A 14029-nucleotide genomic window follows, 5' to 3' on the forward strand; every position below is an offset into this window, starting at 1 on the left:
TTGTAGATTATGAGCAAGCGTTCGATTCTGTTGATAGAAGAGCTTTACCAAAGATTTTATCCATGTGTGGTATACCAGACAAATATATTAAAGTGATTAGTCCCATGTACGAGAATAACACTGCTGCGGTTAAGGTAGGAAATAAGGTTAGCGGCTGGTTTTGTATTCAATCAAGAGTTAAGCAGGGTTGTGTTCTATCCCCCTTTATATGGATTATTTTGATGGACTTTGTCTTAGGGAGCACAGGAAAGGCAATGGGGGACTTTAGGATGATAACCCCATCAGAGCCCTCAGTACAAGGGTTGTAAGTTATGCCCAGGGGGCATATAAGGTTTATATAGAAAGTTGTTGTAGAAATTTTAAAAGGGGCTCATTTGATTGGAAATTGAAATTGCCCTATTTAATAGTCGAAAGTGAATGGAGAGTAATTACCCCCCCCCCCCCATCACGCCGACCATTTTTACAAACACATTCAATCAAAGTTTAGAGATAGCCATTTTGTTCAACGTAGTTGAAAGTTGTGGAAATTATGTATTAAAGGATGACCAACCCCCAGAGCCCCCAGGGCAAAGGTTGTAAGATATGCCCTGGGGGCATATAAGGTTTTTATAGATAGAGTTGTTGGAAAAACTTTAAAATGGGCTCATTCGATTGGAAATTGACAGGGCTATTGCCCTTTTTGTTAGTATAAAGTGATTGGAGGGTAACTAATTCCCCTCTCACACCAACCATTCCCTCAAACACATCCAATCAAAATGTTCAGATAACCATTTTGTTCAACGTTTCAGAAAGTTCTGGAAATTAGGTCTTTGAGGATGACAACACTCCCCCAGCCCTCAGGGCAAGGGTTGTAAGTTATGCCCTGGGGTTATATAAGGTTTTTATTGAAACCGTTGCCTTAGAAACTTCAAAAGGGATGATTTGATTGGAAATTGAAAGGGCTAGTTCCTTTTTTAATAGTTGGTAGTGATTGGAGAGCGACTAACGCCCCTCTCACGCCCACCATTTTCCCAGACAAATCCAATCAAAATTTTGAGATAGCCATTTTGTTTAACGTAGTTGAAAGTTCTGGAAACTAGGTCTTAGAGGATGACAACCACCCTCACAGCCCTTAGGGTAAGGATTGTAATTTATGCCCTGGGACACATAAGGTGTTTATAAAAAGCTTTGTCGTAGAAACTCAAAAAGGGCTCATTCGATTGGAAATCAAAAGCCCTAGTACCCTCTTTAATTGTCGAAAGTGATTGGAAGGCTTGACATTTCAAGGAGGCACACTTGTGCCTCTATAAAGAGGCGACCCACCACAATGTTAAGCGATTTCAGGTCCTAGCGGTCGCAGAGAGACGGCGGTAATCGCATTTTGTAGCCCAGGCTCCAACTAAGAAAATTGCAAAATTTCATCCTCCTCCGACTTTATCTTCATGGGGTAAACTGGGCCGGAAGTTTGGACCCTCCCACCACAGCCCCCCTTTAACGTTGTCCGATTGGGCTGAAATTTAGAGGTTAAGCTTAAAAACAACAACTACAAAAACAAAATAATACATTATACACACATCGATCTTCACTATAATTATTTGAAAAAAACTACGTTTTCTAAAGAGTTAAAGAGGCTGAGTTACAAGGTCGAACCTTAAAACGTACAGGGATTAGGAGGCACAGTTGGGGGGCTACCGCCCCCAAACCCCCGCTTTCGCAGCCTTTAAATATAAAAAAATTTCTTTAAACTGAAAGTAAGGAGCGACATTAAAACTTAAAAAGAACAGAAATTATTCCGTATATGAAAGAGGCTGTGCCCTCCTCAACGCCTCGATCTTTACGATAAATTTTTTATTTTTTAAAAAAAGAGTTGTCAGAAAGTCAAACTTTAGCGTAAAGAGCGAGGCGTTGAGGAGGGCACAGCCTCTTTCATATACGGAATAATTTCTGTTCGTTTTAAGTTTTAATCTCGCTCCTTACTTTCAGTTTAAAGAAATTTTTTTTATATTTAAAGGCTGCGAAAGCGGGGAGTTTGGGGGCGGTAGCCCCAACTGTGCCTCCTAATCCCTGTACGTTTTAAGGTTCGACCTTGTAACTCAGCCTCTTTAACTCTAGAAAACGTAGTTTTTTTCAAATAATTATAGTGAAGATCGATGTGTGTATAATGTATTATTTTGTTGTTGTAGTTGTTGTTTAGACCAGGGCAGGTTGTATTGAAGGAGTTGTCGTAGGAACTTCGAAAAGGGCTCATTCGATTTAAAATAGAAAGGGATGATGCCCTTTTTAATAGTCGAAAGTGATAGTAGAGAAACTAATCCCCCTCCCACGCCCAACCTCCCATTTGCCTTTATGTTTAAAAACTAAATGTTGCCTTAAGATTAAATCAAAATGCCTGTGTTAATGCTAATTCCCTATAAGGCATCTCAGCAGTATCCCAAGAATGACTGAGCGTATTATGTTCAAACTTTTGGGGCTACTTCTGCTCTTGAAATTTAACCAAATCAAAATAGCGTAAGTGTATCCAAGATATCAAAGAGAGTAAACAGATTTTTTTGCGAATGGTATCAAGTTTTCCATTTCAGGTCAACTAGAGGAGGTATGAAACTAAATTAAACACTACTATTTGTGTCCAGATTTTAAAACAATGTATTCTGTTAAAAATTGCTGATAATTTTTCTCCAACATACAAATAGCAGGCCAAACTATAAATTCTGAAAAAACAAAAAGATTTAAAGTATTATTTTCTTTTTCCCTGAAAAGACTATGTCAATATAAACCGAACAGAAATTAATTAAAAAAAATTTTTCCACCAAACAAGTTTTTCAAAGAAAAGTAATGAACTCCATTAAACAAGAAATGAGCGAAAATAAAATCAAATAATCTACCAAGCGTGAAACTACCACAAATCAGCATCGATAAATAAATGGAACCCAAAACTAACAGAAATTACTATAAATAATCGATTCAAACTCAAAACGAGCATAAATTAACATAAGTTGGGCTCAAAACCCCTATGCCTTCCGAAGGCCAGAACATAATTTGTACTTTACTGAAAAAAACACAAATGAATGTACATTGTCAGTTTAATATATATATACTGATGTTTAGTAATCAAAATGTTAATATTATTTGGTTTATAAAAGTTATAAAAGTAAAAATATCTATATTTTTTTTTTCAGTAAAGTGCAAATTATGTTCTGGCCTTGGGAAGGCATAGGGGTTTTGAGCCCAACTTATGTTAATTTCTCCTCGTTTTGAGTTTAAATCGGTTATTTATAGTAATTTCTGTTCGTTTTGGGTTTCATTTATTTATCGATGCTGAGTTGTGGTAGTTTCACGCTTGGTAGATTACTTGATTTTATTTTGCTCATTTTTTGTTTAATGGAGTTCTTTACTTTTCTTTGAAAAACTTATTTTTGGAAACAAAAAAATTTAAATTAATATTATGATAAGATATGGTTTATTGCAAAAAGTCTGCAGGCCATAGTAACACAGAATACAGTCTACAAACAAAGCTAAGGAACAAAACACAAATTTAGTTAATATAAATAAAAAAAGAACAACAAAGACAAAAAAGAAACACACCAGGGTCATCAACACACCAGACACACCAAACACACTAAGGACATTTTAACCAACAAACACCAATCATAATAAAATTCAAATCATAAAAACCATTACAAGCTACCCCTAAGTCATAACTCCCTGTGTTTAATCCCTAAACAAAGAAACTTACACAACTGTTTAATAGCACATGCATTCCTCTCCCCCATCTGCTCAATTAACCAACATTCACTCCCAAACACTCGTCCAAAACATTCATTCCGTAACTCAGACAGCTCTTCACGCTCAGATACACAGTGAACTAAATTCTCATTCACACAACCGCATATAGGGCAAAATAGGGGCCAGCCGCCAGCCTAAACTTTCCCAAAAATTTTTTTCTCTCACCTAAATCCAAACTATCCCCTCTTATCAACAGCAAATTGTTCAAATCCTCTTTATTCAACCCAAATTTAAAATAAACCTTCTCCCCCCAACACTTTAGCTTGGGACTAAAATATCAAAGACATAGATTGGTCCTTGTGAGCTTGCCACTCTTGGATTTCTTGGTCATTTAGGGTTCGCTATACTTCCTTTCATACTGAAACGCTTTCACCCATTGGGCCTTTTCCTTCATTCCACATCTCCGAAAGGCCACAAAGGTTCAGTATTTTTTTACCTGATTTGGCCACGAATCACGTCTACCGTCCTTCAAGCTCTCCAAATAAGCTGATCTAAGAAGCTGAACTCCAGGTAGCCTAATTATTTTCTCCCAGAATTTCACCATTCTAACCAATCTAACACTCGTTAAAGTAAAAAGCCCCAAATCTTCTTTCAGAACCACTGAACTAAATGAATCTTTAAAGCCTAAAATTCTCTTAAAATATCTTAGCTGAACTGCTTCTAGCTTAGCTGCTTTAGTTAAACCCCAATGTAGACTAGAAGCTACTTTTGTCTGGAAACTCTTTCCTGGATCCTCATGTAGTTAGCTAACCTAAATTACTTCTCAAAAGCATACTTATTAGCCTATTCCCTTTAAATTACAATTTTCTACATGCCTAGACATCCCCGTTAATGCACTAACCTTAATACCCAAATAAACTTATTCTTCTTTAACCTCTAACATTGTTCCTCCAAAATTAAAATCAACCTTGAAATCAACATCCCCTTTGCTCCTAAATACTAATACTTCTGACTTCTTAGTGTTCAACTCTAAATCCTTCTTTTCTAAATATTTTTTCATCAAATATAATTGCTTCTGAAGATTATCTCTACTATCAGCCACTAAACCTAGGTCATCCGCAAATAACAGACATGATAGCCTAAACAAATCCTAAGATACATAAGGGGCTCCATTACTTTTCATAAAACTATCTAAATCATTAAAAAAGAAGGAACAAAGCTTAGGAAATAAAGTACTTCCTTGTTTTACACCCACATGAGACATAACCAGCCTAGAAATATTTCCCAAAACCTTCACAACGAATTTCACCTCCAATACATATCTGCTATTATTACTACAAAACAAGACGACAAGCCTATTTCTAACAGACATTTCAATTAAAAACCTCCTATTTAACGAGTCAAAAGAATTTTTCAGGTCTAAGAAGGCTACGAATAGCCGACCATTCTAACATATTTCCTTTTCAGTATACCAAAGTAAAAATAAGGTCAACAGTGCTGAATGTCGATCTTAATCCTGCTTGCATTGGGCTAAGTATTTCCTCCTTATCTGACCAATCTCTTAGCCTAAATTCCAGAATCTTGCAAAACAATTTACTTACCACACTTCCCATAAAGATAGACCTAAAGTTTTTATGTAACTTCCTATTACCTTTCTTAAAAAGAGGCATTGCGGCCAGCATGGGTATTAAAGTTGTCCTTTCAGGGCCTTTGTAGATATACCATCTTTTCCTGGACCTGAATTACCATTCATCTTTTTCAACTGATCCCCGATTTCTTGTTGAGATACAGACCTAATTATCGTAACCACTCTGTCTTAAAGGATATGTTATTGTCCTTAGACCTAACTCTCTATCTTCTGAACCATTCGAACCATTACTGAAACAGCTTGATCCATTTCAACTGGCTCTAAAAAAAATGAAAATTGAACGGTAATCACTCTGAAATTCCTCACTTTCTAGTTTCATTTTAACCGATTCTTCTTTCTTAATGGCTATCCAAACTGGTTTACGGATCCTTTTCTCACACGTAGACCTTTCATTTACCCTTCCAGACCGTCGAATACACGCTCTCAGCTTAAGACTCACTGGCAAATGGTCTAATCCGACCACCTTTAGGACTCTGAGGTTCACTGCCGGTAGCCAGAGAGACAAACTACATAAAACATATTCAATTAACCTCGGGATAAACCCACTATAACACGTAAAATCACCCATACCCAAATCTCCTCCCAACCTTCCCTTCAAAATTAATAACCCTTCCCTTTTACAAAATTTTTATTGAATTCCTTCGCCATCTCTTTATTTTTCAAGACATATCCCTACTTTTCCTATTAGGGAAAATATACTCACATTCATTCTCCAAACAAATATTCAGACCTGGTTCATTTACTAGGGGTTCACCAACCTTCAACTCGTCCTCTTCACTAGGAGATGCATTGAAATCCCCTAGACAAATAAAATTATGGCAAGGGTACATTCTTTTATACATCTGTGTTTCATTTACAATCAATTCCCTTGTATCTTCACGGCTGTAAGAACTACTATTTGAAGGTAAATAAACAACACACACACAACAAGGTGAATGTTTTTAACTGATAAAAATAACCATACAAAATTTTCAGACTCACTTTCTTGCCGAGGAAATAAATTAAATACACCCTTCCTTACTAACCTCTAACATTATTCCTCCAAAATTAAAACCATAGTTTAAATTTAACCATAGTTTAACATAAGTGTTTTCAAATGAAACAAAAGAGCAATATTAGAACTTAAAACACAGATAAATCGTCCTATTTGTAAGGGAGCTCCCCTCCTTTTAACCCCATGCTTGTTATGCTAAGGTTTGACTCCCTTTCCCTGCTTTAAAATAAATGCTATAGTACAATTACAATAGGTTAAAAGGGTTTTTTAGTTCACAATGTATTAAAAATAGAAATAGAATTTGCTTTTGCCATCAAACAATGATTGCAGCAACATCTAGAACATAATGCAGAGCAAATCATGACCCATAGCAACCAAAAGTGGGAAAACATGTATTAAAAAAGGCCTTCTGAGAAAAACTTTTCATTTAAAGCTGATTCAGGAATGGCAACTATGATTTCAGTTGATCTTAATAGTATTTTTTTAAGGGGTAAAGCAGATTTATGGGAATTATAAAGAAGAGCCTAAAACTTTTGAAAAAAAAGTGGCAGATCGAAATGAACAGTGCACCATCAGAATTGTCAAGGTCAAAACCCCATGGCCTTTAGGAGAACCACAGTTTTCTATTATTATTATTATTATTATTTATTGAAACCTGTCTTCATACAAAAAGAAAATGCAGAGCACTGCAAAAAATGAAAAAGAAGTAAAAGAACACTATACAACTATGATAATGTAACTAGTGTAGAAGAATTTGGTTCCAGTCATGTTTTGAAATCTTTCAGTTGTGTTCTTTGCCAAGTTTAGCAACAGCCATAGTAGGATCTGCTATATGAACACTGTTGATGAGCTGTGAACTGTGTGTCTAAATTTAATATATCAGTAGGTATTTTGCAAATTGGAAGAAAGTGGAGTAGATTTTCAACTTTTCGGAATTTGTAAGAATCTACCAGAAGGGTGCAATGTAGATAACATGGGGGAGAGCAACAGTGTTGTACAGTGTTGCCAGATAAGGGCAACTGAAACAAAGCTTAGTAGAGACTATGGAAGCATATGAAGGTGATCTTTGGCATTTGATGTGTTCTGTTAGGAGATGACGAGTGTGAGCAATTGTATTTCCAGTGGGAATACCAAGATAAACGATCTGTTCAGAAAGCCGGATCTTTGTACTAAAAGGATTAAAAAATAATAAGGCTCCAGGTGCTGATAGTGTGGTAAATGAGTTTCTTAAATATGGTGGCTCTGAGGTTAAAAATAAGTTATTGAAAATTATGACTTTGAAAAAGGGAAGTACCTAACGATTCTAGGAAACCTTAATTAAGCCACTTTATAAGAAAGGTGATAAGAGTGAGTGCGGTAATTATCGAGGCATTAGTCTGGTCTCTGTAGGTAGCAAATTACTTAGTAATGTGATACTTTTTAGACTGAGAGATGCTGTAGGGGAAGTTTTAAGAGAAGAACAGTGCGGTTTTAGAAAAGGTAGAGGATGTGTCCACTAAATTTTCACTCTTAGGTTAAAAATTGAGAAGGGCCTGAGTTGTCAAACACCTTTGGTCCTCAGTTTTGTAGATTATGAGCAAGCGTTCGATTCTGTTGATAGAAGAGCTTTACCAAAGATTTTATCCATGTGTGGTATACCAGACAAATATATTAAAGTGATTAGTCCCATGTACGAGAATAACACTGCTGCGGTTAAGGTAGGAAATAAGGTTAGCGGCTGGTTTTGTATTCAATCAAGAGTTAAGCAGGGTTGTGTTCTATCCCCCTTTATATGGATTATTTTGATGGACTTTGTCTTAGGGAGCACAGGAAAGGCAATGGGGGACCACGGAAAAAGAAATGGAGAGGAAAAAGTTTCCTGGACTTAGATAATGCTGATGATTTAAGCATCCTAGATGAAATTGTGAGCAAAATGAATGAACTTTTATAGGTTTTGCGAGTTCAGGGTGCTAGAATAGGTTTTAAAATTAGTGTTAAGAAGACTAAGTGACTGAGGCTAGGAATAAGTGAAGATGAAAGGTGACGTTGGGTAACGAAAAGATTGATCAAGTGGGCAGCTTCACTTACCTTGGTAGCATTATTAGTAAAGATGATGGAAGCACTGGAGATGTTAAAAGTAGAATACTCAAGGCTCAATGTGTTTTTCACAGTTAAAAAAAAGTTTGGTAGATTAGGAATATATGTATGCAAGCCACGATAAGAGTATTGGAAGCTACAGTGATGACAGTGGTCAAATGTGCCACTAAAACATGGACTCTCCTAAAAGTGGATAAAGATTTTCTAGATGTTTTTCAGAGAAATTGCTTATGGATTGTTCTGGGTACCCGGCTGACTGACCGTATTCTAAACAGTAGGCTTTACGAAAAACGTGGTTCAATATCGCTTTCTAGGGCTATAATGAAAGAAAGGTTTAGGTGACTAGAGCACGTTGTGTGGATGAAGGACGACAGATTGCCGAAGAATGTCCTTTTCGGCCAACCATATAGGGCTAAACTGAAAGCAGGTCGTTCTTGCCTGGGGTGGGAGGACGTTATAAAGAAAGATTTAAAGGAAATGGGAACTTCTTGGGAGGGTGTAAAAAGGAGGCTTTGAATAGATTGGGATGGAGGAGGAGCGCGCGTAGCTGTGTTTGCCTCGGGTGGCTTGTTGCTACGGCGAGTTGTTAGCAGCAGTAGTAGTAATAGTCTCCCCAATAAACTTTGAATGAGACCATGAGTTAAAAGGGGCAACAAATGTTTATTGGCACAATGCTTACGGGAGCGGTGTTGGGTGGAGAGGGAATCAGCCCCTGAAGTAATAGGCTATATGACTTGCTTTGGTTATGGATACCTATATTTCAACATTTGCCATATTTGTAATAAGGAAGTCAAAAGAGGTAGCCACCATTTCATATACGTTTGAAGGGGAAATGGTTGCCTGAGGGGCTATGGGCCCAATGACCCTACATTGGGCCCACCAATTATGTTGGCGAAATTTTTTTTCATGACTGTGATTTGAATAAGAAGTAACATTTACTTTTTGAAAATATATATTTAATGTATTCTGGTCTGTTGTGTCCGTATTAGTCTACAATGTTTGCCTCCCGTTTGTAATCAACAAGCTTAGAAATCCTTGTAAACCAACTTAGGAGAAATCAAACTCCATTTAAGAAGTAAGTAAATTTTTTGTTCTGTTATAGGGCAGTCGTACTGCAATCTTGGGGACTTTTAATGATTAATATTCAAATATTAAGGACCGTTGTCTAATAATATCTGACTGAGATTTTGAGTCAAAAGAGGCTGTATATGTATGTATGTGCGAACTTTCTGGGAGAAGTAGAGTGGGTGGGGCTATGGCCTTCTGAACTATGTAGAACCGTTTGATGGGTTCTGGTTACCGGACCTATTCCAAAATTATTCTCAGATTTGTAATCAAAAAGTTTAAATTTGTAATCAGATAGTCAGAACACGTGTCCCACCTCTATGTGTATAAGGAAAGCATGAACCCATGGACCTAGATAGAAATTAGCTGGGGGAGGGGCTCACTTTGGGCTCTTAATCCTACACAGTAAAAATTATTGTGTGACTCTAACATCAGCAAGATGTAACTTATCCCTCTTTCTATCAAAATAAATGTATGGCACCTCTGTTTTATATTTGCTATTTGTATAATTTGAGGCTAATATTTCTCTGGCTACACTTACCATGCTGCATTTGAATGGCTGTCTTGAAATTTCACCTGAAGCCATAGGGAGTTACGCTCTTTGGTTAGATTTACACCTTAAAAGGGGCACCAATAGGCTTCTTTTAATTTACAATCGTATGAGCTAATGAAAACCTACTTAAAGATGTGCCAAAACGGAAGTAAAACCTGATATGCAAGCAGCAGAAATGAGTTGCTCCTGTGTATAACCCTAGGAAATGAGTGACATCTTTTACTATTGAACATGCTTAGTACTGTTTAATCCAACAACATTTCTTTTATAGTTTTGCTTGGTATTTGCCCTTGGTATCTCTGTTGGCTTGAATCTGCTCTATTTTATATATTTCAAAAATTCAATCTATGGCAAAAACAATGGTGGTAAGCATAACTCTTGCCTTTTTTTTTCATCAGTTTTAGGTTGAATATGCTGCTGGTTATAACAGTCGAAGTGGCCTGACTATTTTGTTCCTATAGGAAAGAAGATAGTTATAAAATTACATCTAAAGTACCGTACGCAACTAATCCTAATTTTTTTGGAGGGGGAAGGGCTCATGAAGAAAGTTAAAACATTTTATTAACAGGATTGATTTGCGATGCTTTCAAAAGATTCAAACCCTAGATCTTGCCTATCAAAAACAAAAAGTTTCAATCAGTATGGTTGCACATGTATCCGATTCTTATTGAGTTTTCTAGTGGTTTGGATGAATAATATTATTTTTGGCCAGATTTTCCTAGAGAATCAGTCTTGGAGGAGGAATTTTTTTTATTGTACATTTATGTTTTGTCCTTTTTTTGCCTTTTATTCGACGATTCTATTAGAGATCTGTGTTTCTGTCAAATTGCAGGTTTGGCAGTGTTTGTTTATCTTAGGTACTTTGGAAATATATTTTTATTCAGCTTATTTCTCTTATATCAATTGGTCTTTGTTGTCAACCTCCGTATAGCCCTTTAATTACCTAGTATAAAATCCTTTGCCCGATCTTTCGGATTTAATTTTTAATTTTTTTTATTAAAAGGATCTTTGAAAGTTGTATTTTACGTGCCGAGCTAGGGGGGACCCGAGGAGGGATCAATATTTATTAGAATAAATCAAAATTATTTGTTTCTCATTGTAAATATTACCATTTGAAAGTGAGAAATTAATGAATGAATAGTAAATGTAACAATTTCAAAGGCTGTCGTTATAAAAAAGGAGTTTGATAAATGTTTAGAGAATTGCTCAAATCCCTCGTGTTTAAGCTTAGTTTTTAATTTTAAATATGTCTAGTTTTGATAGTTTAGATTGAATGCTAGGTTCTCAGTGAATTTTGATGACATTAAACTTGTGTCATCCTTCTATTAATGTCATCCTTCATCCTTTTGTATGTGATTTCTTTCTTCTTAAAAAAAATCCCCAAGGCAGTGAAGTACTTGAACAGAGTAAAGGAGTTTGATTAATGTTTAGAGAACTGGTCAAATCCCTCTTGCTTAAGCTTAGATTTCAATTTTAAATATTTCTAGTTTTGCTAGTTTAGATTGAATTCTTGTTTCACAGCGAATTTTGATGACATTAAACCTGTATAACTATCATCTTTCATCCCTTTGCATTTGAATTTTTTATTTAAAAAGTCCTTAAGGCAGTGAAGAACATGAACAAAGTAAAACGGAGTTTGATAAATGTTTAGAGAGCTAGTCAAACCCTTCGTGCATAAGCTTAGATTTCAATTTGAAATATTTCTAGTTTTGCTAGTTTAGATTGAATTCTTGTTTCACAGCGAATTTTGATGACATTAAACCTGTATAACTATCATCTTTCATCCCTTTGCATTTGAATTTTTTATTTAAAAAGTCATTAAGGCAGGGAAAAACCTGAACAAAGTAAAAAGGAGTTTGATAAATGTTTAGAGAGCTAGTCAAACCCTTCGCGCATAAGCTTAGATTTTAATTTTAAATATTTTTAGTTTTGCTAGTTTGGAATGAATTCTAGTTTTTCAGCGAGTTTTGATGACATTAAACCTGTATAACTATCATCTTTCATCCCTTTGCATTTGAATTTTTTATTTAAAAAGTCCTTAAGGCAGTGAAGAACATGAACAAAGTAAAAAGGAGTTTGATAAATGTTTAGAGAGCTAGTCAAACCCTTCGTGCATAAGCTTAGATTTCAATTTGAAATATTTCTAGTTTTGCTAGTTTAGATTGAATTCTTGTTTCACAGCGAATTTTGATGACATTAAACCTGTATAACTATCATCTTTCATCCCTTTGCATTTGAATTTTTTATTTAAAAAGTCCTTAAGGCAGTGAAAAACATGAACAAAGTAAAAAGGAGTTTGATAAATGTTTAGAGAGCTAGTCAAACCCTTCGCGCATAAGCTTAGATTTTAATTTTAAATATTTTTAGTTTTGCTAGTTTGGAATGAATTCTAGTTTTTCAGTGAGTTTTGATGACATTAAACCTGTATAACTATCATCTTTCATCCCTTTGCATTTGAATTTTTTATTTAAAAAGTCCTTAAGGCAGTGAAGAACATGAACAAAGTAAAAAGGAGTTTGATAAATGTTTAGAGAGCTAGTCAAACCCTTCGTGCATAAGGTTAGATTTCAATTTTAAATATTTCTAGTTTTGCTAGTTTAGATTGAATTCTTGTTTCACAGCGAATTTTGATGACATTAAACCTGTATAACTATCATCTTTCATCCCTTTGCAATTGAATTTTTTATTTAAAAAGTCCTTAAGGCAGTGAAGAACATGAACAAAGTAAAAAGGAGTTTGATAAATGTTAAGAGAGCTAGTCAAACCCTTCGTGCATAAGCTTAGATTTCAATTTTAAATATTTTTAGTTATGCTAGTTTGGAATGAATTCTAGTTTTTCAGCGAGTTTTGATGACATTAAACCTGTATAACTATCATCCCTTTGCATTTGAATTTTTTATATAAAAAGTCCTTAAGGCAGTGAAGAACATGAACAAAGTAAAAAGGAGTTTGATAAATGTTTAGAGAGCTAGTCAAACCCTTCGTGCATAAGCTTAGATTTCAATTTTAAATATTTTTAGTTTTGCTAGTTTGGAATGAATTTTAGTTTTTCAGCGAGTTTTGATGACATTAAACCTGTATAACTATCATCTTTCATCCCTTTGCATTTGAATTTTTTATTTAAAAAGTCCTTAAGGCAGTGAAGAACATGAACAAAGTAAAAAGGAGTTTGATAAATGTTTAGAGAGCTAGTCAAACCCTTCGTGCATAAGCTTAGATTTTAATTTTAAATATTTTTAGTTTTGCTAGTTTGGAATGAATTCTAGTTTTTCAGTGAGTTTTGATGACATTAAACCTGTATAACTATCATCTTTCATCCCTTTGCATTTGAATTTTTTATTTAAAAAGTCCTTAAGGCAGTGAAGAACATGAACAAAGTAAAAAGGAGTTTGATAAATGTTTAGAGAGCTAGTCAAACCCTTCGTGCATAAGCTTAGATTTCAATTTGAAATATTTCTAGTTTTGCTAGTTTAGATTGAATTCTTGTTTCACAGCGAATTTTGATGACATTAAACCTGTATAACTATCATCTTTCATCCCTTTGCATTTGAATTTTTTATTTAAAAAGTCATTAAGGCAGGGAAAAACCTGAACAAAGTAAAAAGGAGTTTGATAAATGTTTAGAGAGCTAGTCAAACCCTTCGCGCATAAGCTTAGATTTTAATTTTAAATATTTTTAGTTTTGCTAGTTTGGAATGAATTCTAGTTTTTCAGCGAGTTTTGATGACATTAAACCTGTATAACTATCATCTTTCATCCCTTTGCATTTGAATTTTTTATTTAAAAAGTCCTTAAGGCAGTGAAGAACATGAACAAAGTAAAAAGGAGTTTGATAAATGTTTAGAGAGCTAGTCAAACCCTTCGTGCATAAGCTTAGATTTTAATTTTAAATATTTTTAGTTTTGCTAGTTTGGAATGAATTCTAGTTTTTCAGTGAGTTTTGATGACATTAAACCTGTATAACTATCATCTTTCATCCCTTTGCATTTGA

General features: G+C 35.0%; 1 protein-coding gene across 1 annotated transcript in view; it reads left to right on the forward strand.

Moving 5' to 3' along the window:
* Window positions 1-14029, forward strand: part of LOC148946105 (protein O-linked-mannose beta-1,2-N-acetylglucosaminyltransferase 1-like) — a 67156-nt gene that overhangs the window by 16509 nt on the left and 36618 nt on the right. The window contains exon 2 of the mRNA XM_089097611.1: window positions 10310-10403. Within this exon, the coding sequence (XP_088953737.1) occupies window positions 10310-10403 (94 nt within the window). The remainder of the gene's footprint in view (window positions 1-10309; window positions 10404-14029) is intronic.

The sequence above is a fragment of the Artemia sp. Qi Xiang Cuo genome, chromosome 12 (assembly GCF_049724085.1).
Source record: "Artemia sp. Qi Xiang Cuo chromosome 12, ASM4972408v1, whole genome shotgun sequence".
Taxonomy (NCBI): Eukaryota; Metazoa; Arthropoda; class Branchiopoda; order Anostraca; family Artemiidae; genus Artemia; species Artemia sp. Qi Xiang Cuo.